This window comes from Salvia splendens, chromosome 6 (genome assembly GCF_004379255.2).
Source record: "Salvia splendens isolate huo1 chromosome 6, SspV2, whole genome shotgun sequence".
Classification (NCBI taxonomy): domain Eukaryota; kingdom Viridiplantae; phylum Streptophyta; class Magnoliopsida; order Lamiales; family Lamiaceae; genus Salvia; species Salvia splendens.
The window spans coordinates 15,671,818-15,695,704 of record NC_056037.1 but is presented as its reverse complement, the minus strand read 5'-3'; the positions used below and the strand labels follow the sequence as shown (position 1 = coordinate 15,695,704).

Here is a 23,887-nt window from a genome sequence, read left to right as displayed (position 1 = left end):
AAATGGAACTAATTTTGAATGGTTAAATAATGGAGTAATACTATTTTTTTAGGGATGAAGGGAAGGGAAGGGAAGGGAAGGGACAGGGGGCTAATAATGCTTACAATATATTGGTAAAGGGTAAGAAATAGAATTCAGACCAGATATAGCAGGTGCAAATTTCCCCGTAATTTAAAAATTAAATTAAATGCAAGACTTGATTCATAGATACACCATCCCCTGTGCATGCACAGATAGTAAGTACTATGAGCCAAGGGGTGCAGAAAACTTAACCTAGGCCAACAAAAGAGGGTGAAGACTGAAGTGTCTTGTACTTTAGTTCATCTGTGATTAAATTACTACTAATAAATTCTACATTTAGTTTTACATGAGCTACAAGTGACATGCCACATGCCGCCCGCATAGAGAACTCAATAATACGGTAGGGCACAGACCGAAGGATAGTACACTAATATAGCTATTAATCTTGTCCTTAACCATGCTTTACTGTCCTATTAATGTACAAAAATAACACATGGTCTTCCGTTTACCAATAAAATCTCACTGTCGATGTATGGGAGGCATTGGCGGCTGGTGGCTTTGCCCATAAAATCCGATACCAACGGGCCTGTAGTATCCACCACTAGCTGGCTGCTGCAGCTGCTGTGATTGTGGCTGTTGTTGTGTTTGCTGAGGTGGAGGGTTCGGCCTAGCAAACCCTGTTGGTGCATTTGAGAGAGGTGGAGGGAGTAGGTTGTTTGCACCATAACCATAGGTCAGCCCCATCATATTAGACTGGACCATTTGATTTGAAGGGGAATTACCTGGAGGTGCAAGTGGTGGCAGCGGTGGCAGAGGAGGCGGATGAAACTGCTGGGCCTGCAGTTGGTTCACCTGAGAAACAGTCTGCACAGTGCTGGACTGAACGGGTGGCATACTGGTCATTGCCTGCTGCGAAGTCATAAAACAAGTTGAATTCGTTCCTTCAGGGTTCTTCCCATCAGAAAATGACATTGGTGGCTCAAGCTTCTGCCGTTTCAAACCACTGCTCATCGATGCAGCCTCTTCTGCTACGAGAGATGAAAGAATAGATGTGAACATCTGGGCAGAAGACGTTGAGGCGGTGAGTTTTGCAGCAACTGCGGCAGCTGCAGCCTTCTTGCTCTCTTCCGTGGTAGGGTTTGCAAATGAAGTCAATGGATTGGTAGGAGGAACAGTAATGTTGGTTGCTGGAATTGCACTAGGAAAAGGGGGTTCGATCACTACTTGGTTTACCGGCAGTGGCACAGAGGAGTTTGATGTTAGCTGGAATCTGATATTAGCTGCTTGCTCAATCTGGCTACGAGCAGCCTGCATGCAAAATACAAGTGTAATGAGGATAACAAAAAAAATGGGGGAGATCCTGTATTTCAACTTGAGAATAGCATTGAAACGGCAAATAAAGATTAAGGCCTGAGGCCAAATGGAACTTTTAAGGCAATAGAGTATGGAAGGTTTTTGCAAAGAGTAAAACTTTTTATAGTTATTCTGTTTTAGTTAAGGAATTGAAATGAATGTATCAATCCGCCTGGATCATTCAGTGACTAGTCCAAAATGACTGAGGGCTTTCGAATCCATATTTTAACATTAACAATCACCCACAGGTTTCAAATCTAACCCTCAGATATAAGAATATACAGAGGGAGTACAATTTATTAACTTAATTTGGAACTATTTCGCCCAAGTTTTAGCTGAATGTTGAAGATTGAACTCTTTAAAAACAAGTAAATAACAAGCAAGAAAACAAAAGTGACACTCTAGGCACCATGTCGAGAGCTTGTGTCTAACCAAATATGGTCCGTGAACATGATTTATTTTACTTTTTCTAGAGGCATGTGAGCGACAACAGCCATATAAAAGCAGATGCATCCATAGACACACACACACACACAAATATGTATATATATGTGTGGAGCGAGCGAGCGAGCGAGCGCGAGAGAGAGAGAGAGAGCCTACAGATATCTCACTTCGAACCTGCTCCAGCTTTGTTTCCTGAAAAACTTTGAACTGTCAGAATTTGTAAATATATAACCATGTATGCAGGCTGTCACTTTAAAACTTCTATAGTACTTTCACTAGCTACAAACTTAGTATATCTAATAATATTACTTCATCTGGCCATGAAATTATCTCAAAATAAATTCAGTTGTCGAATCAAACTTTATGATAGCATGTCAATTAAAATCACCCTGAACTATATATTGAGTTAAACCAATTGCCATGAGTTACGCACTACCTAGAGGTGGCTTATAAATTATAGAGGAACAGACTTGCACAAAATGAAATCATACTTGATCCTGAAGTGCTTCTCTAAGCTGAGAAACAAGGTCGACTCTAACCGCTTCGGACTTTTCAAGTTCGTTAATGCATTGTTTAATAGCATTCTCCTGTGTCTCTATATTATCAACAACATCAGAACCATAGAGATTTCCTGAAGGCAAAATCAAGGATGAAAATCAGAGGACATCAGATACTCGAAGTAAAACCAAAAGTGGGTGAACTTTTCATTGTTTATTAGATTTCTGAAAACAGAATAGGCAATCGGGTCTTGCAAAGCACAAGTAATTCCACGAAGATTTTCTTCTGAAGCTCACAAAATTCTCATTGTGTGCTTGTCTGCTCATGTTGAATTACTATATCTATATGTAAAACTCTAACCAAGAAATGGTCATTCACACAAGGAAGTAAAATGGCGAGGAAAACATCTTGTGTCAAACCTTGAGAAGAAGCATATTGAACATCTTTCTCGATTTCTTGAACAGAAGAAATCGCTTTTTGAAATTTGCCTAAGGCTTCTTCTTCATTGACAGCTTCATCATGTACCAACTGCAAAGCAGTCAAAATCTTTTCTGGCAAACTTCCAACAGCTAATTTCTAGATTTCAAAACAATGAAAGATAAGTATAGTTCTACCAATAAATGACAAACATTATTCCAAAAGATCTGGCATACATGGATTTGCACTTACGATTCTGAGAGATGTAGCATCTCTCTTCACCACCTTAATAGGATTAGGAACTACGATCTTCCCATTGCTGACTGGAGAAGGATTCTTCCCCAGCAATTCATTTTTCAGATTTTGTCCCCTAGATCCAAAAACCTTTCTTTCTTCCCAGATGTCAACCTGATATAAAGAATCAACCCAAACCCCAACCCCCACCACAAAATCAAAAAAAGAAGTTAGTATCATGTGAGAAGTAGAAGTTAATAATCAAAACTGTATGATACTCCCTCCGTTTCTTGCTAATAGAGGCATTTCTTTTGGCACGGATACCAATAAATGATGTTTAATAGGTTAAGTGGAGATATTAAAGTAAGACAGATGGAGAGATAATAAAATAAGAGAGAAAATGTACTACTTCTTGTCAAAAATAAAAATGATTATATTATGTTGGAACGTACCAAAAAGGAATACAACTCTATTAAGGCGGAACGGAGGGAGTAGTATTTTTGTACAGCATAACAATTATTTTTAGTATGATCGTATAATAAGAACGGCTGCAATTATTAAGGAGGGGGGAACAAAAAAAAAGTAAGACAACTTGTTTGAACATATTTCAGTTAATGTAAGCAGTGCTCTCATGCTCTGCTAGTAACATATTGCTGAACAGAAGACGTCCAACTGGATCAGATGTTCGAAAGAAGAGCCAACACAGATTTATAGTTAATAAATGCTACAGGAAATACCTATCCTATGGGGTCAACACTGGGGAACTAGTGCTATAATAGAAGCTGAAGCTAAGTTAAGTGCTCAAGGAATGAAACCAACCTTAAGCATATTTACTACTAATATGTTTACTTTGCCTAAACCATAACCCTTATTTTCTTTTTTTTCACCTCAAATATTAAGTTCTGGTGAAAAAAACTTAGCAAAATTAAACGAGTTCTCAATGAGGCTCTTCATCTGGCTGCACAAAGGCACCATTATAATCATTAGAACACTAGTTATCAGAATGGTGTTAGAAATGACTCATCAAGGATATAAACCCAGAACCAACAAGAATCATGCAACACAAGAGTTCTTGTGATTAAAAGTAACCTTTCAAGATCAAGCTTGTATGCAAGTAAAACTTATATATTGTGATTAATGCTGGGCAGAGCAAATTGCAAATTTCATGCCAATGCAAACCACATATACAGTTACTATAAATATATTGAAGTAGATGGAGTGCAGAGAGCCTACTAGCCACTTTTAATGATTTAATAGGAAGAAAATGGGCAAGAATGGAGAATCACCAGTCTGAAGGCAACTTTTCTGCAATTCTCATTACTACTTTCATACACTATCTTTAGAGCTCTTGGAAGAACCTTCCAGAATTCATTGACAAATTCACTGCCCTTGCGCCTGCTATTTTGCAGGATGTCATTGGACAAGTATAAAAAGGAAACGCGTTGTTCGTTTGGCGCTGCTTTGAACAATTTCTCCCATGTTTCAACAACTTGCTTAGCCTTTTTACGATGAGAAATGCACCACCGGGACAAAGCTGATCAAATGTTAAAAGAGAACCTCTTGATAGTACAAATCTGAACAATCAAATAGGATCACCAAAGCTCCACAAAGACCCCATTCAACAATACAAAGACTAAATTTTATTGTCTTAAATAAATCATCAAAATCAGTTATTGTCCTTACAAATCTTATTATAACATCCATCTTGGACAATCAGCCAATGCAACGAGAAAGGTATTCTAACATGATAAGGTAAGGAATAAAAAATAATAATTCAGCCAGCCAGACAAGTTCTACAATACCTTCAATGAAAAAAAATATATATCCAAAAGCTTAACCATGCATCTAAGTCTTGCATAGATTGCTGAAAGCCCAACAAATCAAACCCTCTGTTAGTATCAACTAACAAACAGAAAGGAAACAGGCAAAGCCCCAGCCCTCTCTTCCCAAACAAAAAATTAAATAAAAAAAGGCAAAAAGAAACAGAAACAGCAACAAATAAATTGACATTGTCTTTTAAGGGAAAACAAGGAATTATTGAAGCAAGTTTTCCTTTATATTTTATGTTTTTGAGTTCATCAACTGTACAGGTGCCTGTATCGAGTATCCGATGCTTCATATCTTTGAGTTCCTTCAGAAAAAAGTAGAAATTTTATTCAACTTCAAGTTAACAAAGTATGCATATTCATCATTTATCTTACAAGGTTTTAATCACAATTCACGCTCAATGAATGGATAGATTCTTGAAGTGGATTGTGGTTCTTCAAAGGCAGGTGCCCTCCAAGGGAACTCATCAGACAAATACTACACGTTAAGAGTAAAAAAGATATGCACATTGAAACTCCACAAAATAAATAAGAAAAAATGCTTCACTCTATATGAAGGTCTCTGGTAAGTGAAATGAAATGAGCATACATGGAGATATTATCAAACAGTAACAAATATTGCATTATCGCAAATAAGTTGATAACACTAGTTCGCATTTATGTTACAAGTGTAAAGAATGAACCACACCAAGTTTGCATACATACAGATCACGTGAACCAGTAATTAAATCTCAAGTAAGGCAATAAATTGATAACATCGAATAGCTTCCATGTTACGTTAACAAGTAAAAGAAAATGAAACATATGAGGCTACGTGTGCTACTGCTACATGCTGACAAACAGAAATTCATTCCATCACATATGATTGTCACGTCTAAAACCAAAGACAGAAGGAAATTTACAATCCAAAAATCATCCATTCACTGCATATCATAACTAGAAAACTAACTTATGAATTTCGGTAAGAAAGGATACACTCGATGCTTTGCTGAGAACTATTGAGTTTAGACAATTTCTCAGTCAGGATTGTCTCATTAAAATTTTCATCACCCATTTTTTGCAAAACTGTTTATGCTCTGAAGTGCCTGCAACAATACTTAAACAGATTCAAACTACAGAAATGTTAAGAAAACAAACAGCAAGTCTTGGGGCAGTAATGAATCTGGGGAGGGGGGTCATCGATTTTTTATGGAATCCATCTTAACTGCAAAAATAAGGGCAATCGAATACATGTGAACAAATAAGGCTTCCAAACTTACCCTGGATTATTCTCATAAAATTACAGTTCAAGTTGCATGGTAAATCCAAGAGAACCCCAGGGAAGATGAAGAAGAACAAGATCACCAATAATAAACTAGTAAAAAAGCAATTTAGATACAAAGTATGCCAGTTTGGAGTAATTCCAGGGCCTACTGAGAAAAATCATGCTCATGGAAAAAGTACACAAGTTGCAATTTTCATATGCTTATTGCAAAGACCTAATAGTTAGGAATTTGAATGCCATACATGTTAAAGGTACTATAATAATATGACTAATATAGATGTTCGTAAACCTCAAGTCTTTTGCTTATGGTGGTAGATGGCTAATACGAAATGTAGGTCCCTCGGCATACTTGACTATTTATGGTACTAAAGTACGAAAATAAGATAATACTAGGTTCTAAGACAGAAAAACTGTATTTTATAGTGAACTGTCATATAATTTCAATGGTTAGGCACAGGATAATGCAAACCAAAATATACTGAAGTCTGAGGTCTAGCGGGTAAGAAAGACATCATCCGGACATCCCCCTGTTGTGACAATTACTGCTCCTGTTGCCAACTAATACATAAATGCAAAAATTTAATTCAACTAAAAGAAAAGGTAAAGCATCTGAAACTTTAAGAAACATAGTTCAACTAGTACATAGAAGTAAAAACTTAGTTAACTTAAGAAAAATGACAAAGCTGAAATGTGAGATTGAGGGTTAGTGTCTATTTGTTGTGATTGAGGATCTCGACGGGGGAAACCAAGCTTTTTCTTCAAAATGCTGTAAGGAAAAAGCCGCAAACGGGAAGTGCCGAAGATCCACATGCCGGAAAAGTGGACCTCATATTTGACGGATTACTTTCGAAATGAGAAGGGATTATTTTCAGTTCGTCCACAATAAGAGTCACATTGCCATTTCAGTTCGTCCACAATAAGAGTCACATTTCACTTTTACCATAAATGGTAAGTAGGGACCACATTCCACTAACTCACTTCACTCACATTCTATTATAAAACCAATATAAAAAAGTGGACCTCATATTCTACTAATTTTTCCAACTTACTTTTCTTTGCATTTCTTAAAACCCGAGCCCACACAAAATGTGACTCCTATAGTGGGACGGAGGGAGTATTACATATTGCTTCATTTTATCAATCAAAATAGTTCACTCACACTGTCACACAAGCTAGGGATGCAAAAACTATAAATAGCCATAATAAGCATAATGATAACAGCGAACAGCATCACCAGATCAATGCCACAGCCAAAATCCTACTGATAAATATTCATAAAAGTTTACACCAACAGTTCTCAAACAGAGACATAAATGCATTCAGCTCCACGAATTCACTACCTAGCTCCTAACATCAAAAATAAGCCCCGGCCAGAAAAAATAAAAAACATTCACGATTAATAGCAGCACGCATGAAATCAATTATTCGAACACGAAATTCGCCCAGCAAAAAAAATCCCCAAAAAACGATGTAGTAATAGGGTTCTTAAATTTAGGTTTGAACAAACGAAATTCGAACCGTACGTTTGAAACTCTTCCAGCAAGCGGGCTCTATCCAGAAAGAAAAAACCTGAGAAACAATATAAAAATAAAAAATCAGAGTAACATAAATTAAATTCTAAACAAGACAGTAAGAATTTTACTTTGTGACGTTGAAGTCAAGAGAGAGAAACCCTCAAGAATGAGAACCGAATTGTTTGAAGGAAATAGGGCGACGGTGACAGAGAGTGAAAATAAGTGGGGCTTAATTGAAAATAACAGTTAGTATAAAACTGGGCTACAATTGATATTTTGGGATTTTGAAGTGGCCCAATTTATCAAATTACGTTTAATTTTTCAAGACTAGTGTCAAACTGCTGTGATGCATTTCCTTTTAATTTTTCTCATACTGCTACTAATTAATCAACTCAACTAAGATATAATAGCATTCCATGGACTTTAAAAATAAATAATGTTTTATAAAACTACAAACATAATTAAGGAGTTTGAAAATCAAACAAAACGAACACTTGAATGAGAATACTTTTGGATCTCTTGTACAACGACTGCATTTATAGTTAACAATATAAGTCAGTTCAATATTGAATCATCATCTATAAAACTAGAGAAATAAATGATAAACTACATAACAAAGGTTGGAGAAATTCCTATAATACGGAGATAAACACTAGTCGGGCGTAATACAACCCAATAAAGGATAGATAAATTAAATAGAAATAAAACGAAACAAAATATAAATTAGAAACTATAAACCGTAGATGTAATTTGTAAGACGAGTTGAGGAGTCATCTTTCCGCAAGACGAGATAGCACAGTAGTGATCTCGTATTGGCGTGTCGTCCCTAAAGATAAAATGACTTCGTCTTATTCGTTGCAGCACCGCAGACAGAACAAGCTCCGGCGAACTAGATGATGGTGAGGGCAGAGCTTCGATAGAAGACTACGTAGAGAGAGGAAGAGAGCTATGGTCTCGTTATTAAATAGGGCCATTTCAAACTTCAAAGGCATGTATGAAATCATTACTTATGCTTGCTTTAGGGTACATAAAGATACTATACACATGCCTTCAATAAAATAGGCTCCACCATATTATAGTATAATTTCGATTCGATTCGATTCCAGTAGTAGTATTATTTACTGGATAAAAAGAAGTAAAAGTAACCACTTTTATTCTTGCTCTAAACTCATAACTTAACTTGATGTTCAAGTTAGAATCTTTGTTATCGAATTTAACTTTAGGAATTTAACTTCGCGTAAATCGTAATCATTCGAATAATAATGTCACACGTGATTATCGAATTGTTCGGATTTTACAAGGAAATGTTTATTTCATGATACATTTTTCAAGTCAAAGTCAAGCATTTCTTTATTAAACAATCAAAATCACTATAGTTTATCTCTTAATTTATTTTGGCAAGCATGCAAAAACTAGTAGTATTATTTTTGCGACAACGATTTATTTTTTAATTTTTTAATTTATTATTGCGAGCGTGTATTAAAATAATGATGACGTTGTGAAAATTTGAATTCAAAATTTAATGAATCATTATTGTTATAATGGACACCTATATCAGTACAATTTATTTATACTAGTTCATCCACCAAATACTTTTTTTATACTATAGAAGATGCGTACTAATAGTGCATGTCGTTTTCATTTCATATACAATTCTTGATCGAAGGAGAGTTTCTCATTTTTGTACATCAAAAGATTAGAGAGTTCTAGAATTTATTTCCAAATAGCAAAAGGAAAATATGAAAGTGAAAGAAAACGAAGGCGCAGGAGTCCACCACTACTCTTTTTCGTTGTAGTATTAAATAATCTCAGTACTTACGTCGCGTTTATAGTTACACAATTACATTGTGCAGGTGTTCGGTTCATAAAATTGAATACCACGACTTAATTATGGATGAATAGTCTTATGATAATTAGTTATAGTCTCCCTCTCCACTTAAAATATGCCCATAATTTAATCTTAGATAGATAATCCTACAATGATCAATCATAGCAATTGAACAACACCTACTACTAGTACAATCTATTGTACTAAAAATTATTAGTCTCACACTCAATAGTATTACCTTCCGTTTATAAAAAATAGTCTCATTTGTGGACGTCACGAGTTTTAACTGAAATTAGTAAAGTAAAGAAAGAAGCAGAAAAAATAGGTAAAGTAAGAGAGAGAAAAAGTAGGTAAAATATGAAAGAGACGAGAAAAAGTTGGTTAAGGATGTAAGAGAAACTTTCTATTTTCATAAATGAGACTATTTTTTGTGGACACCATAAAATGGTAAAAATGGACTATTTTTCATAAATATTGGCAATACACTTGTTAGGTTTGCAAGATTATATCTCGTGATTATATACGTATTGTATTGGTTCATGAGTTTCAATCTATCAACTCAATCTAGATTAATAATCATAGGATAATTAATCATAGCTAACATCCTTTAACAAAAATAATCTCACAACCTAATCCTAAATTATATCTTGATACTTCATCCGTTCCATTGTAGTAAAGTCATTTTGTCATTTTAGTAGTACGTTCCATAGTAGTGGAGTCATTTCCTTTTTTAGTAAAAGTCAACTCATTTTTTCTCACTTACTTTTCCCTCTCTCATACTCTATTCTCTCTATTCTTCCATCTCTCATACTTTATTATCTTTTTGTTTTATACATTACACATCTTTTCTTAATCTCTGTGCTGAAACGAAATGCCTTCACTACTACGGAACGAATGGAGTAGTAGTATTTTATATAGGAAACCGAAAAGTTCGATGATGCTTGCACGTACTAGACTTTAGAGCATCCACAATGGGGCTCCCTATGGCGCGCCCTATGCATTTTATTTTATTTGAATATTTAAATAATAAAAAATTGGGAAAAAACTTCATTTCATATATAAAAATTAATACATTACAATACGAATTTTTAAAAAATACGCAAACTCAACGACAGCAGTTATGGGTCCACACTTCTTCAATCATGTCGTTCATGAGTTGCGCATGGTCTTGTTGCGCAAACTCAACGACGTCGTGGTTCATTTTGGTATGTGAGATAGGTAGAAATGTGAGAGAGGAGCAAAATGAGAGAGGCGAGATGTTCGTATAAACAAGTGAATGAGAAACGAGGTTTAAATAGAAAAAAAATAAAAAACGTGTGGCATCGTCCGCGACCATCGTTCGCCGATCCCGCAATGGGGCGCCCGATGGCGCGGACGATAGGCCATCGTCCGCGCTTCAACCGCGGACGATGCATCGGGCGTGGGCGTAGGGCGCGAACGATGGCGGGCACCCACAATGGAGTGGACGATGGCTCCCGCGGATGATGGCACACTTCGGGCGTGCCATCGGGCGTCCCAACGTGGATACTCTTAGACGGTATTTGCATATTAAACACAGCGATTTGATGATTATAAGTAAAAGGGAGTGGTAGGAAAGTTTAACACTACTATTATAATTATTGGCTGCAAATCTGTATATCTATGGTGGAAAACAAGGCACGCAGATAAAAACAAAAGCCACGTAAGCTGCGCCACCTCCTTCAGCTGGATTTATTATACGGGTAAACTCTTCCGAATTCCGATTGAAAATGTAATGGAAGAAATGCCGGAAAATGCTGCGCCGCTGATCCAGAAACAAGGCTACAACGAGAGCTGCGCGGCGTGCAAGATTGAACACACGAGGGATTCTGATGAAGGGATTCCATTCAAGCTTCTCATTTTGGTCTGGCTCATCACTCTCGCTTCAGGTACCTCTTTTCTTGGTTTTTTATTCAATTACTGTTCAACTCTTGAGTGTCACCGGTTTCTGGCTTGCTTTAATTTTATGTTGGGGTTTTTGGTATGGGGAAAAAGATTAGATTTTTAGATGATTTTCTTAAGCTGATTTGTGAGGTTTGTCTCGGATTGAATTGACTGGTTTGATAGCAGCCCTCGATGGTGAAATTGGTTGGTGGTTGGACCAGTGCACGTGTTTGGATGGAGTACTATATTTGGTGAACTAATTTAATCGGAGTTTATGTTTCGTTCCTCCACACTATAATCATTGGGATTTATTGATGTGGGACTACTATTTATTTCCTTAAGTTAATGGTATGGGTGAGGCGTTGGTCATAAATAGGAGTAACAAAGATCTATGCAGGGAAATTTGTCTCTTTTCTGGAGGTCAAGAAATTGTTATTTGTCTTCTGCAATTTATGTAATGTTCTTCCATAATTTATTGATATTTTACTTTGAGTTGTGTTTCGGATGGGGACATGATGCATTGTGTTAGAGCTATGCCTTGAATAGTACCTTAATCTGTTCTAGCATTATTAGCAAAATTTGGAATAAGCGTCATTTTCTAACCTAATTAAAATTTACTCATTCGCTTTTATAGTTTTAATCAATATGATGTGGATTAATACTCAGAAAAACTGTTAAAATTGTATTGTTGAAAAGTATTATCACGAATTTTTAGAAGTCATAAGATAAGGAATTTGCTTAATGAAACACATAGGACTTGATAAAAACATGTCATGATCAGCAATGAAAAAGTAGGAACCAAATATTTATTGAGTGTAAAATGGGTTGGGAAATGGTTTTTTGCATTTTGGCTGAAGTTGGTTTTTTGCAAGAGCACTGACTTTTGCTGCAATAATCACAAAAAATTAGGTGTGGAGGGGTGGAGATGGCCTTAGCCGGTATAATGTGAAGTGGAGAATTATGTCCGTCACATATAGCTTAAAATTTTCATGATTAAACTTTCGCTTGTATGATATAAGATAGTAGCAGCTTGTTACCAATTAGCTTAGCTCGATCTTTCCTTACTTGCTATTTTACACTTTATCCATATTTATGTCGTTGATATTAAATTCTTTTACTGTATTCTAATGATATCTTATGGTGCCGTTGACAGCTCTGCCAATATCGTCTCTTTTCCCTTTCCTATACTTTATGGTAATGATGCGCCCCTCTGTATTGTAACTTTTCAACACTTTCAAGAGTCTGTATCATACAACGTGTTCCCATCATCTCATTTTTTTGGTTTGCATAGTAAATGAATAGCATTATACTTACCTACTGCAGATAAGAGATCTCCATATTGCAGAAAAGGAGGAAGACATAAGTTACTATGCTGGATATGTAGGTTGGTCTATTTTTAACATTGTTGTATAGTACATGAGACAATTGTATAATTGATATTTAACTTGTAGCTAATATTTCTTGAAGGATCGTCTTTCATGCTTGGGAGAGCTTTGACTTCTTTTCTCTGGGGGCTCATAGCTGATAAATATGGTCGGAAACCAGTCATAATGTTTGGCACATTTATAGTGTGAGTCTCCACAGTATATATTTTTCATTCACACACCTATTCATATTTGTGTCTATTGGCCTTATTATAATAAGTACTCTTGTTACATATTTTCTTATCTTTATTTTAACCGAATTTTCCAGGGTTATATTCAATACATTTTTTGGTGTTAGCGTAAACTTTTGGATGGCCATTATTACAAGGTTCCTTCTTGGAAGTTTATGTGGAACGCTTGGACCTTTAAGGGTACGTTGATCCAAAAAACTTAGCTATATTTTCTGTTTCTTTTTATATGCACATCAATACTGAAGCTTGTTTCTTGGCATTCAGTAAATTCTTAATTCCTTATAATTGTTCATTTGCATATCCAATTGACCAGGCATATGCTTCTGAAATTTGTCGTAAAGAGCACCAAGCTTTGGGGATGTCAGTTGTGAGGCTTCGATCCTTGTTCTTTTCCTTTGCTCAATTCATTATCTTATCAATATTATCCTGATATGTAATATGTTGCTTGTTTAACTTGATTTTTACAGATTAGCACATCCTGGGGCATAGGCTTGGTCATCGGTCCTGCTGTCGGAGGCTTTCTTGCACAGGTAATTTCTTTCAGAACACTCCAAGAAACTGCAGGTGATTAACATAATCAGTGCATAAAATACTATCTTGAAAAAAACTTATATATCTGCACTTATTTCTGAGTTTAATGCATATAGTAATGTAAATAATGACAAACATAAATATCTCTTCAATGTATAAAATATTTCTCAAGCTCAGTCAAACATAATCTTATTTTTGAATGCTGGATATCGCAAATTTCTCTTTTCTGCATCGTCATATCTTGAAGTTTGTAGGCTTTATACTGGAAAGAATCTCTTACACTTCAGTTATTTTGACTTGCATGATTTTAGCCTGCAGAAAAATATCCACAAATCTTCTCCGAAAAGTCCATCTTCGGAAGGTAAGCCTAGTTTACCCATTCATCTCCTTTTGCCTACGTGATTTTATAGCACAAATGGACTCTACATTGCTATCAATATCAATTGCAGGTTTCCATACTTTTTACCTTGTCTAGTGATCTCAGCCTTTGCTTTGGTGGCGTCTACTCTCTGCCTCTGGCTCCCTGTATGCTTCTCTCCTAAGCCATTCGTCTAAAGTAAAATCAGTATCATGCGTCTGACAACTCAGCAAATTCCCCCTCCCTCAAATATGAATAATTGCAGGAAACAATTCATTTCCATAACAAAGAAAACATAGCACAGAAAATTGCAAGGGAAAGCAACGCTTATGAGTCCATTGAGTCGTATAAAGTGGAAGTTTCTGAGCTCAAACCCACAGTCTCTCAGAAAAGCCTCTTAAGAAATTGGCCCTTGATGTCTGCTATTTTGGTGTACTGTGTTTTCCAGCTTCATGATATGGCCTATAGTGAGGTATTTTCTTTGTTCTCTTCCTTTCTACGAAGAAATATTTTTCATATAATCTAATGCACTCTATATTTCTTATTTTGTTGGTAAAAACAGTATATATATGTCTTGGAGATATCAAATGTATTCTTTTGGTATAGACATCCCAAGACATGTAACATCATATACCTTCAATAGTATTAATTAGATCATTAACTAGAGGATTTATGGCTCCAATAATATACAGTTTCTCAAGGATAAGCAATGCCCCTCATGCTAATTTGCTTAATGGTTTCTGGAATCTGAAAGTAAACACGAAACACAATAATTTGTCTAATTTTAAATTGTCATCTATTGCTGCTCATATATTTAGTAATATTTGTTATATTTTGTCCAGATATTCTCTTTGTGGGCTGTCAGCTCAAGGAGGCTCGGGGGATTGCATTTTGACTCGGCAGATGTTGGTGCAGTTCTTTCGATCACAGGTACACAGTTTATCCTTCTCTCTCGCTGTATAGCTTTTCATTTTGATAACTAAAGATAAGTGGATTCACCTGTAATTTGATGTATCTCATTTGATGTTTCTTTGGTCGCTCAGGTGTTGGTATGCTCATCTTTCAGCTCTCCGTATATACCTGGATTGAGAGGATACTTGGACCTGTCATGGTCTCTCGTATAGGATCTGTACGTCTCCCTAAAACTCCCATCTCTAATCCTTTTGTTTGGCCTTATAACATCTTGCCCGCCTGTTTATCCCTTTGCAGGTCATTACGATACCGTTGCTAACAACCTACCCGTTTTTAGCCAATTTATCGGGTCTCATCCTCGTATTACTTCTTAATTTTGCTTCAATGTTCAAGAACGTGCTCTCTGTGAGTTCCTTATATTCAATGTACTCTGCACTCGATTTTTTCTCTATTTTTCTACTGATTTCACAACAAACATGAACAGATTTCCATCACGACAGGCCTGTTAGTTCTTCAAAATAGAGCTGTGGTTAGTCCCGATCTCTCCTTATCAAATTGCAATTTCACACATTCATGAATCAAACTGTTACGAACCAGTCTGATATCCCCTTTTTCAGACAAAAGAGCAAAGAGGAGCTGCAAACGGCATATCAATGACAGCCATGTCTCTCTGTAAAGCAATTGGCCCTGCAGCCGGAGGTTCCCTGTGAGTTTTACTCGAACATTTCTCATTTTCAGCTCACATTTTTATCTTCTCCATGTATCATTTCTGTGTTCCATCTTCAACCAAGTAGTTGCAACTATTTATCACAATATTCTCGATATAATAGGCATAATCTTTCGTGTGCTTCCTCTTTGATATACACATTCTAACATCACATTCCCGTCTTCGACGTGTCCAGACTCTCCTATGCTCAAGGCCGTCTGGATGCAGACTTCTTACCAGGTACCAACGTGGGTCTCATGTAAAATAGTCTAACATGTCAAAATCCGTTGGACGAGTTCCAAAAATTATTTCAGTCGGGTAGTTGAGCCGTTAGACGTTCTTACACGATATTGTTGAGCTGTTGCATATGTATATGTAATCAACCGAGTTTGACAACAAATCATACTGTTGCAATGCAGGTGTTCACCTAGTTTTCTTCGTGTTAAACGCGGTTGAGTTTGTCGGCTTCATAATGACCTTCCATCCATTTCTTGTCGTCCCCGATGATGACGTGTGTTCAAGCTCGGCCGGTAACCGGGAAAGTCTCTTGAGCTGATTAGGACATTAGCTTCTTCCATGGTGTAATTTATAGTGTATATTTGCTCTGAAAAATGAAGCTCAGTGGAGTAATGATAAGCGAACTGTGAATATAGGAAAGGTATCAATTTTTTGGCATGTTTGATCATGTACCATCTCTTCAATAAAATATAGTATACATAGCTCTTATAGTGTTCCAATAAAATAGTGCACATGTATTTATTTATTATTTTTAGACACATTTTCCAAGTGTTTTATTAGTGAACTACAAAAAAAAGGTTTATGGTGAATATGGTTTGCATATTTGTGGGAAATCATGAAATTAATGTCACCAGAGGTTCTTGGTGAAAGGGTTTATTTACATTAAACATACTTTTGCATTATTTTTAACTTGTTTTTCCTTTTTCACCTTTTTAATAAAAAATTTTAGTACGTCTGAATTATTTATTTCTTCCAGTGTTTTAAAAACGGGACCGGTGAACGAACCACCAAAGCCATTGAGTTATGGTTCAACCGGTTAAACCACTTGTCAAACTGTTATAGTGCTGCGAATATATATAATTAAATAAAATACACAAAAATGTATAGTATAATTTAGTTTTCATAAAATATAAGATTATATAAAAAAACATTAAATCTTATCTATGATTAGTTATATATATAAATATACAAAATATAAATTTTAATTAATTTTTATCTATCTAGACAAACTTACTATGTTTCCATCAAATTCTAGAACTATCTTCCACTAAAGTTCATATTAATTGAAATGAGAGGCCTTCTAAAAATAATTGGAAATGAGATACAGTTTAATTTTGGATTGTTAAATTTAGTTTTTTGGTCATATTTGTGTAATTGTGTGTGTGTCCTAGTTCAAATAAGATAGATATCAAGGTCAGATTAATAAAATAATACTATATGTTGTTGCAACATTCTTTTTTTTCTTCAAATTCAGTTTTAGGAATTTATTCTTTATGAGGAGATTGTGCTCTTGAAATCACTTGTTGGTTTTACATGCTTTATTTTGGACTTGGTTTCTGTGATGAGCTCAAGAAAATTTTGTCTGCATTTTCATCACTGCTGTATAGGCATGGATGCTGTCTGTTGAAATGCTGCTGCACCAGAATCTTTCTAGCTAGCACCACCATTTCTCTGTTGCTTAAAGGCCCAAGGTTCTCCTTCAACACCATCTGAACCGCATTCGTAAATGCTCCACATGGTTTTCTCCCATTCTCCATGATCTCCACGTCTGCAGACGTCTCGTTCGTTTGGCAGCCACTGAGCAGGATCCCTTCATCCGGCTTCAGCGGCTTGCTGATGGCCTGCTGCAGCTCTTGAAACATGAGGCTGGCATCAGCTCCAAACACCTCCACCAAATGTGTGCCAATGTCTGTGCTGATTTTGCTGGTTAAAGACATGAAATACTGCAGTATTGACTGGAAAGGGATCTCTTTCAGCTTGTGGTATTCTGCAGCAACCGTGTCGTCTGAGGTCGCAGAAGGGCCTATCTGTTCCGTCTCTTTGTCGATCAGGCCGCCGCTGTGGCAAGAATCCGAGAGGATGGTGAACGTGGCCCCTTTCGGAACACGATTCACTAGCTGCCTGAAGTCCATACCTACCAAACAGCATGAAGAGTCTCTTATCATCTTAAAAACATTTAACTTTGATCAATTTTGTATGAGGAAACTAACTGGTGATGAGATTGAAGTCACAGGGCACAATGGCTTCTTCTTTCTTGGATGAATTGTGAGGCTGTTTGATCAAAGTGCCGTGGCCCGAGTAGTGGAAGAACAAGACGTCGCCTTCCTCGGCCCGATCGGCCATGCTGTTGAGTGCCTTCTTGATGTTGGCACCGGTGGGCATGACGGGACTGCCAGGCTTGTCTGTGAGAAGCTCAACATGATTTGGTTCGAACCCAAACCTAGCTGTGAGCACCTCGCGCATGGCTAGAACGTCGTTGTGGCAGCCGTGCAGCTCGTTGGCCGTGTTGGGATAGTTGCATCCCACAAGAAGAGCCCACTTGTTGCCTTTCGCCATATTGCACAGATCGGTTGGTAGATTTGGTGTAGGATGTTGGGTGAATGAATGCACTATTTATGCAAATTGTTGCTTTTGGTGTTTGAGCAAATATTGCTTGTGAGCAAGAAAATTAAAGAGAGAAAGCAACCATAATTCCTGCTGAAGTAACTTGAAAGCTACATTTAAACAGTAGGTGAATGTGTTTTGGCTCTTATTAGCAATACAGCTAAGGTTTCTTTGATGCTTGAAAGTCTTTACTTTCAAGAACAGGAAATGGAAACAAATTTCCTTCTAAACTGGGAATATTTTTCCTAAATCATCAATAACCACACTTGATAAAATGGGATGATAGAATAGTAAAATACTGAAGTGTGATGAAAACATCAATGGAGACCAACTATGACTCAAATCATGACAAGGTTTCATATAATCCCAGCTTGGATGATGCTATAAAAATGTACATATAAGACAGCCAGAGGATATTCAAGCCATAGATATTGTCAAGGAGACAAGGGGGGACTGTGAGCAGTAAAGCTGAAAAAGAAAAACTAACCCTAGCTAATCTTAACTAAAAATAAAAAGAAACAAACAAGCAATCAATCTACATTATCACATGGGAGCTGAGCACGTTCTACGCAGTTGAAACTTTGTCTGTGGTGGTGGTATGCTCGGCAGCACCTTCTCCCATTCCTGCAAGATGGCGGCAATCAAAGATAGGTAGAGTACTCACGCGGTCAAAAATGCAGTATAATGAGAGAATACACGAATACACTACTAGTAGCTCGTTCTAGTTCACGGAGATGGAGCACATTCAGTTAGGGATTTCGAAGAGGAAACATCGATAGTTATGGATTCTTTTCTATCATGGGACTATTTTAAAGCCCAACAAGGGAACTAACCCAAGATTATCACTGGACAAAAAACTCAGAAAGCAGGATCTGATGTTACCGAAGGAAAGAGAGAGAGAGAGAGGAAATAATTCTAAATGTTCAATTCATACATGTGTCCCCAAGCTAGAAATATAGCAGTATTTAGTATGCAGGGAGTAAAATTTGACTTTCCGACAAGATGTAAGCTACGCAGAGATGCAGGGTTTGCAACACAAACAAAGTTTTAAGGTCAACTAATGCACTAATGAAAGCATAATCTTCAACGTAGAGGTTAATAAGTCAATCAAGAATAATAAGGCGTTTCATTAGATAAGAAGTAATGTAGCATGATAAAAAATTAGAGGCACTTTCTTAAAGTTCTGGATTGATATTTACATTCTGATATTTCAATGATATCATTTTTAGACCGGAGGTCAGACATTATTTCTTCATTAGATCCCAGCAATTAAGAAGGAATTTACTGCTAGGTCATTCTATGAATAGCCATCAAGCATAATAAAAAAGCATAGGATACGATAGCCAGTTGAAAAGACTATATGTGGAGAAGCCAAATCATAAATCGTCACTGAAGATTCTACACATCAAAATCTGAGGAAGCAGTGGGAGCAAATCACAAATCCACTACTAATTTCAGAGTTTTTAAATTTTATTTTATTTTTAAAAAGCTAAATGCCTAATATAATGCAACCACATAAAATAAGTGAGTGGCAAACAAAGGTCAAATTTCAACATCATTACCAATTCTAGTCTGAGTTGAAAGTAAGCTAAGAAGCTGTATCATTTTAGCAAGAAATGAAGCCAACCTGTTGTCTCTTGAGCATTTCATTCTCCTCCTCGAGGCGTGAAACCTTGTTCTCGAGCTCATGGGTGTAGGCCTGCACATCAATAAATAATTAAAATATGCTAAAAGACAATAAAATGAAGATAACAGCACAAAACTGACTGCAATAAAAAAAGCACCTGCTTCCTTGCTCGTGAACGTGCTGCAGATTCCCTGTTCTTTATCATCCTCTTCTGCCGCCTTTCAACACCCTTCTCAGCTATATCATCCGGGGGAGCCCTCTTCCGTTTCGTTGTCTGGGTGTCCGACAACGTGCCCATCAGTGAGGAAGACGACATTATCTGGGTTTCTGGGTATGCAGTGTCCAAGACAGAGTTTCCCCCTAGAGGAACTGGCTGCTGGATAGAATGGCCCGGCACGTAAACGGGCATCATATTTTGCTGTTGCTGCTGCTGAGGAGAGATCGGATAATTCATCCATTGAGCCTGCTGAGGCAACCTAATCATATCAACCCCTCCTACAACCAACCCCAAATCCTTCTTCCCCAGCGACGAATCAGCAACCACCCCAGCCTTAACCAAGAAATCCTCCAACGTCATTTCCCCGAGAGTGGCATTCCTATCAAGACTGCTCCTTTTCTGCTCCAGCTTGATACCTTTCCACACCTCATCAACAGTTTTTTTGCTAAGATCCCTAGGGATGGAAACACTAGGTTGCCTATTCAACGATGACCCCGACGCAGGATGGAAAGGCACGGATTGCTCGTACTCAGCAACTTCCACATTCTTGAGAAGCTCATCAAGATTCATGCTACCAAGGGGCTTCCCCAAATCCCCCAAATGATTCTGCACCTCATCAAGAGTGAGGCTGTACAAAGAGCCCTGTGTAACCAATTGGTTCGATTTCGGGTCCGGGTTTCGGATTCGGGTCCCAACAGGGCTGCTACCATCACCCCTCTGAAACCCCATTCTCTAAGCTACCATCAAATTCAAATAGCCTCGTCTATATCGCTATCTCTCTCTCTCAATCTAACTAACTCTGAGCATAAACTCTAAAACCCCCTTAATTAGCAGTGCCAAACAAATTTCTTAAGCCCTCGACTTGCAAGAATTGAAACCACTCAATCTACCAAAAAGGGAAAACGAAAAGGCCCATCACATTCGAGAAATCAGCAATCGTAGAAACGCAGTAAAGATCACATCTTTTTGGGCTCCCAAAATCAAATTGAACAAAATGCATGAATCATTCAAGGAAACGAGACACGGGGCAGAAATCCTACCAGAAAAAATCCCAGAATCCAAGAGAGAGAAAGTAGCTCCGAGACCAAAAATTGAGCTGGCATGGTTCCAGAGTTGCTTCCAGCATTCTCTATTAGAGCCCAGAATTCCGAGAAGCCATGCTGCGAGAACTTGAGCTCAAAATCTGAGTCAGAAGAAATCAAAATAAATACAGAGAGAAGAAGGGATATTTTCTATTTAGTTTCTTACATAAAAATAAAAATGCATTTAATGAGTAGTGCTAATTTTAAATGAGTTTGCATTATATTATGCAATAAAAAATTATTAAAATTTTATTACCGGTACTTGTGTTGCGAACTCATAATTTGAAAACTGGCATTCTTTACTTACTAGTATTAACCTCCGTGTTTGGACGAGATATAAGAATTTTAAATAATGAATACAAAATATAATAAAAATATAGAAAGGAAGAACTCAAAGCGACGTGAAGATTTAAAAAAATGTACTACTCCTTAATGAATGTACTCCCTCCGTCCCGCACTACTTGCACTTATTTCCTTTCTGGGCGTCCCAAGTTATTTGCACTCTTTCCATTTTTAGTAACAATTTATACCTACAGCCGTAATTGTTGACTTTGTCTATCACTCATTCCTTAATCTCCGTGCCCAAAAGGAAAGGTGCAAATAGTGCGGGACGGAGGGAGTATTATTTATATACAATTTTAATTTATGATTCAAGTGGAGTAAAAACAATAAAATTAATGACAAAAAGAATATGTGTAACTAAGGATCAAAGAATATAAGTTGATTAAAATAAATATACAAATAAAGAAAATATGTGTGAGTAAAGATCAAAGAGTAGAAATTGGAATAAGAAACGTACAATAGCAGTATACTCATATTAGATAATTCAAAAAATATTTTAATTAATTAACTATAAATTTTAAAATAAATATTAACTAAAACACTTATAGAGCAATCACACTTCAATGACATACTACACCTTCGTATGAAAATAGTAGTATTATTTTAATATTCAGTTAAACTCAAGAATAATTAAAACTTTCGGTCGTTCAATTGAATCGAATATAAAAAATGTCTTTATTTTTATGAGGATGAAATATTAAATATTTTAATTAAATAAAAGTCAACCCATTCTTTTCATTACTCACCTCGGCCCACTTATCAATTTAAAAAAAAAAATTGCCGCCCACTTTACTTTAGCCTAAGACCATCCACAATAGGCGCCCAGCGACCACCCAGTCGAGCGCCGGCGCTGGGCGGTTCGCTGGGCGGTCTATTGCAGCCGCCCAGCGGACGATTGGAGAGAGAAACCGCGCAGCGCTGGGCGGTTTCGTGGCGCTGGGCGGTGCGCTGGGCGATCCGCTCGGCGCTATTGCAGCGCCCGGATCGCCCAGCGCGATTTTTTTTTAAATTCGAATTTTTGAAATTCGAATTTTTTAAAAAAAATCAAATATAAAAAAATATTATTTATTTATAAAAATTGTTTTCTATATATAAAAATCAATTTTTATAAATAAATTTATACTAGAAATTCGTAATAGCCCATATATATTTAATGGGCTTGCGAATTTATGAAACTCATTCTTGGTTGTCTCTCTTTTATAGAGACATCCTTGAATGTTTTATGTTCCACTTTCGATGTGGGACAAACTCATTCTTGGTTGCCTCTATTTTATAGAGACATCCTTGAATGTTTTATGTTCCACTTTCGATGTGGGACAAACTCATTCAAGGATGTTTCTCTTTTATAGAGAGATATCCATGAATGTTTTATGTTCCACTTTCGATGTGGGACAATCTCATTCAAGGATGTTTCTCTTTTATAGAGAGATATCCTTGAATGTTTTATGTTCCACTTTCGATGTGGGACAATCTCATTCAAGGATGTTTCTCTTTTATATAGAGATATCCTTGAATGTTTTATGTTCCACTTTCGATGTGGGACAATCTCATTCAAGGATGTTTCTCTTTTATAGAGAGAAATCCTTGAATGTTTTATGTTCCACTTTCGATGTGGGACAATCTCATTCAAGGATGTTTCTCTTTTATAGAGAGATATCCTTGAATGTTTTATGTTCCACTTTCGATGTGGGACAATCTCATTCAAGGATGTTTCTCTTTTATAGAGAGATATCCTTGAATGTTTTATGTTCCATTTTCGATGTGGGACAAACTCATTCTTGGTTGCCTCTATTTTATAGAGAGATATCCTTAAATGTTTTATGTTCCACTTTCGATGTGGGACAATCTCATTCAAGGATGTTTCTCTTTTATAGAGAGATATCCTTGAATGTTTTATGTTCCACTTTCGATGTGAGACAATCTCATTCAAGGATTTTCTATAAAATTGTATTTTAAATTATGTCATTTTTATTTTTTTAAGATTTTAATTATGTCTTTTTTTTATTTTTTAACTTTAAGTTGTAATGTTATTTTAAATTTTCATTTGTAAATTTAATTAATGTAATTTTTTTTAATTATGTAATTTTTTTTAATTATGTACTTTTTAAATTTTATTAATATTAGTGAATTTTCCCGTATATGTCTCGTAAATTAAATTTCGTATATTGCGTTATTGTTAATTATTGCATTTTGTATATATTTGTTAATAGTGATGTGGATAGTATGTGGCTAGGCTATGGCTGGGCTATTGCTGGGCTATTTGCTTGTTTTGATGATGTGGCAGAAGGATTTTTAGTGCTGATGATGTGGCAGTGGTTAGGCTATGGCTGGGCTATTGCTGGGCTATTTCTATTGTGGATGGCCTAATAGATAGCCCAAATCAAAATAAAATGAGGCTGTCCCCAAATTATACTCCCTTCACCCATCGTATCTCTCCCTCATTCACATTCTTTACTTTAATTCTTCCCCAAATTCACCTTTCAATTGAAATCCCTACAAAAGGAATAGAGAAGCGGCGGCGCCTCTCTTCTTCACGCCTCTCTCTTCTCCGGCGTCGGCACCTCTCTATAAGCC

The 23,887-nt window shown here is 36.6% G+C and overlaps 4 protein-coding genes across 8 annotated transcripts; 1 reads left to right on the top strand and 3 right to left on the bottom strand.

Annotated features, from left to right (window-relative positions):
- Positions 1-292: 292 nt before the first annotated feature.
- On the bottom strand, positions 293-8,561 carry LOC121806990 (regulation of nuclear pre-mRNA domain-containing protein 1A-like). 5 transcript variants are annotated; one of them, XM_042207176.1, is made up of 10 exons: positions 7,700-8,561; positions 7,581-7,626; positions 6,527-6,615; positions 5,769-5,878; positions 4,254-4,501; positions 2,986-3,141; positions 2,736-2,892; positions 2,310-2,449; positions 1,975-2,010; positions 293-1,329 (listed from the first exon to the last, which is right to left on the bottom strand). In XM_042207176.1, exons 4-10 carry the CDS (start codon positions 5,845-5,847, stop codon positions 541-543), a joined length of 1,605 nt encoding a protein of 534 aa, XP_042063110.1. In that variant the 5' UTR covers positions 5,848-5,878; positions 6,527-6,615; positions 7,581-7,626; positions 7,700-8,561; the 3' UTR covers positions 293-540. The 5 variants fall into 5 exon arrangements, with proteins under 5 accessions (XP_042063110.1, XP_042063112.1, XP_042063108.1 ...); XM_042207178.1 differs by lacking the exon at positions 6,527-6,615 and having other exon boundaries at positions 293-698; positions 804-1,329; XM_042207174.1 differs by lacking the exon at positions 6,527-6,615.
- Positions 8,562-10,977: 2,416 nt separating this feature from the next.
- Positions 10,978-16,165, top strand: LOC121806801 (protein ZINC INDUCED FACILITATOR-LIKE 1-like). The gene is made up of 17 exons (XM_042206955.1): positions 10,978-11,306; positions 12,455-12,495; positions 12,625-12,685; positions 12,769-12,871; positions 12,994-13,096; positions 13,230-13,283; positions 13,384-13,446; positions 13,759-13,808; positions 13,897-13,972; positions 14,071-14,277; positions 14,648-14,735; positions 14,849-14,934; positions 15,015-15,122; positions 15,202-15,246; positions 15,335-15,423; positions 15,620-15,663; positions 15,843-16,165. The coding sequence occupies exons 1-17, from the start codon at positions 11,153-11,155 to the stop codon at positions 15,977-15,979; spliced, it is 1,509 nt and encodes a 502-aa protein (XP_042062889.1). The 5' UTR covers positions 10,978-11,152; the 3' UTR covers positions 15,980-16,165.
- Positions 16,166-16,858: 693 nt separating this feature from the next.
- On the bottom strand, positions 16,859-18,262 carry LOC121808644 (metacaspase-9). The gene is made up of 2 exons (XM_042209230.1): positions 17,652-18,262; positions 16,859-17,575 (listed from the first exon to the last, which is right to left on the bottom strand). The coding sequence occupies exons 1-2, from the start codon at positions 17,995-17,997 to the stop codon at positions 16,980-16,982; spliced, it is 942 nt and encodes a 313-aa protein (XP_042065164.1). The 5' UTR covers positions 17,998-18,262; the 3' UTR covers positions 16,859-16,979.
- A 117-nt stretch (positions 18,263-18,379) lies between these two features.
- LOC121808643 (ABSCISIC ACID-INSENSITIVE 5-like protein 2) lies at positions 18,380-21,136 on the bottom strand. Its single transcript, XM_042209229.1, has 4 exons — positions 20,930-21,136; positions 19,830-20,775; positions 19,673-19,744; positions 18,380-18,669 (listed from the first exon to the last, which is right to left on the bottom strand). Exons 2-4 carry the CDS (start codon positions 20,616-20,618, stop codon positions 18,589-18,591), a joined length of 942 nt encoding a protein of 313 aa, XP_042065163.1. The 5' UTR covers positions 20,619-20,775; positions 20,930-21,136; the 3' UTR covers positions 18,380-18,588.
- Between the last annotated feature and the right edge of the window lie 2,751 nt (positions 21,137-23,887).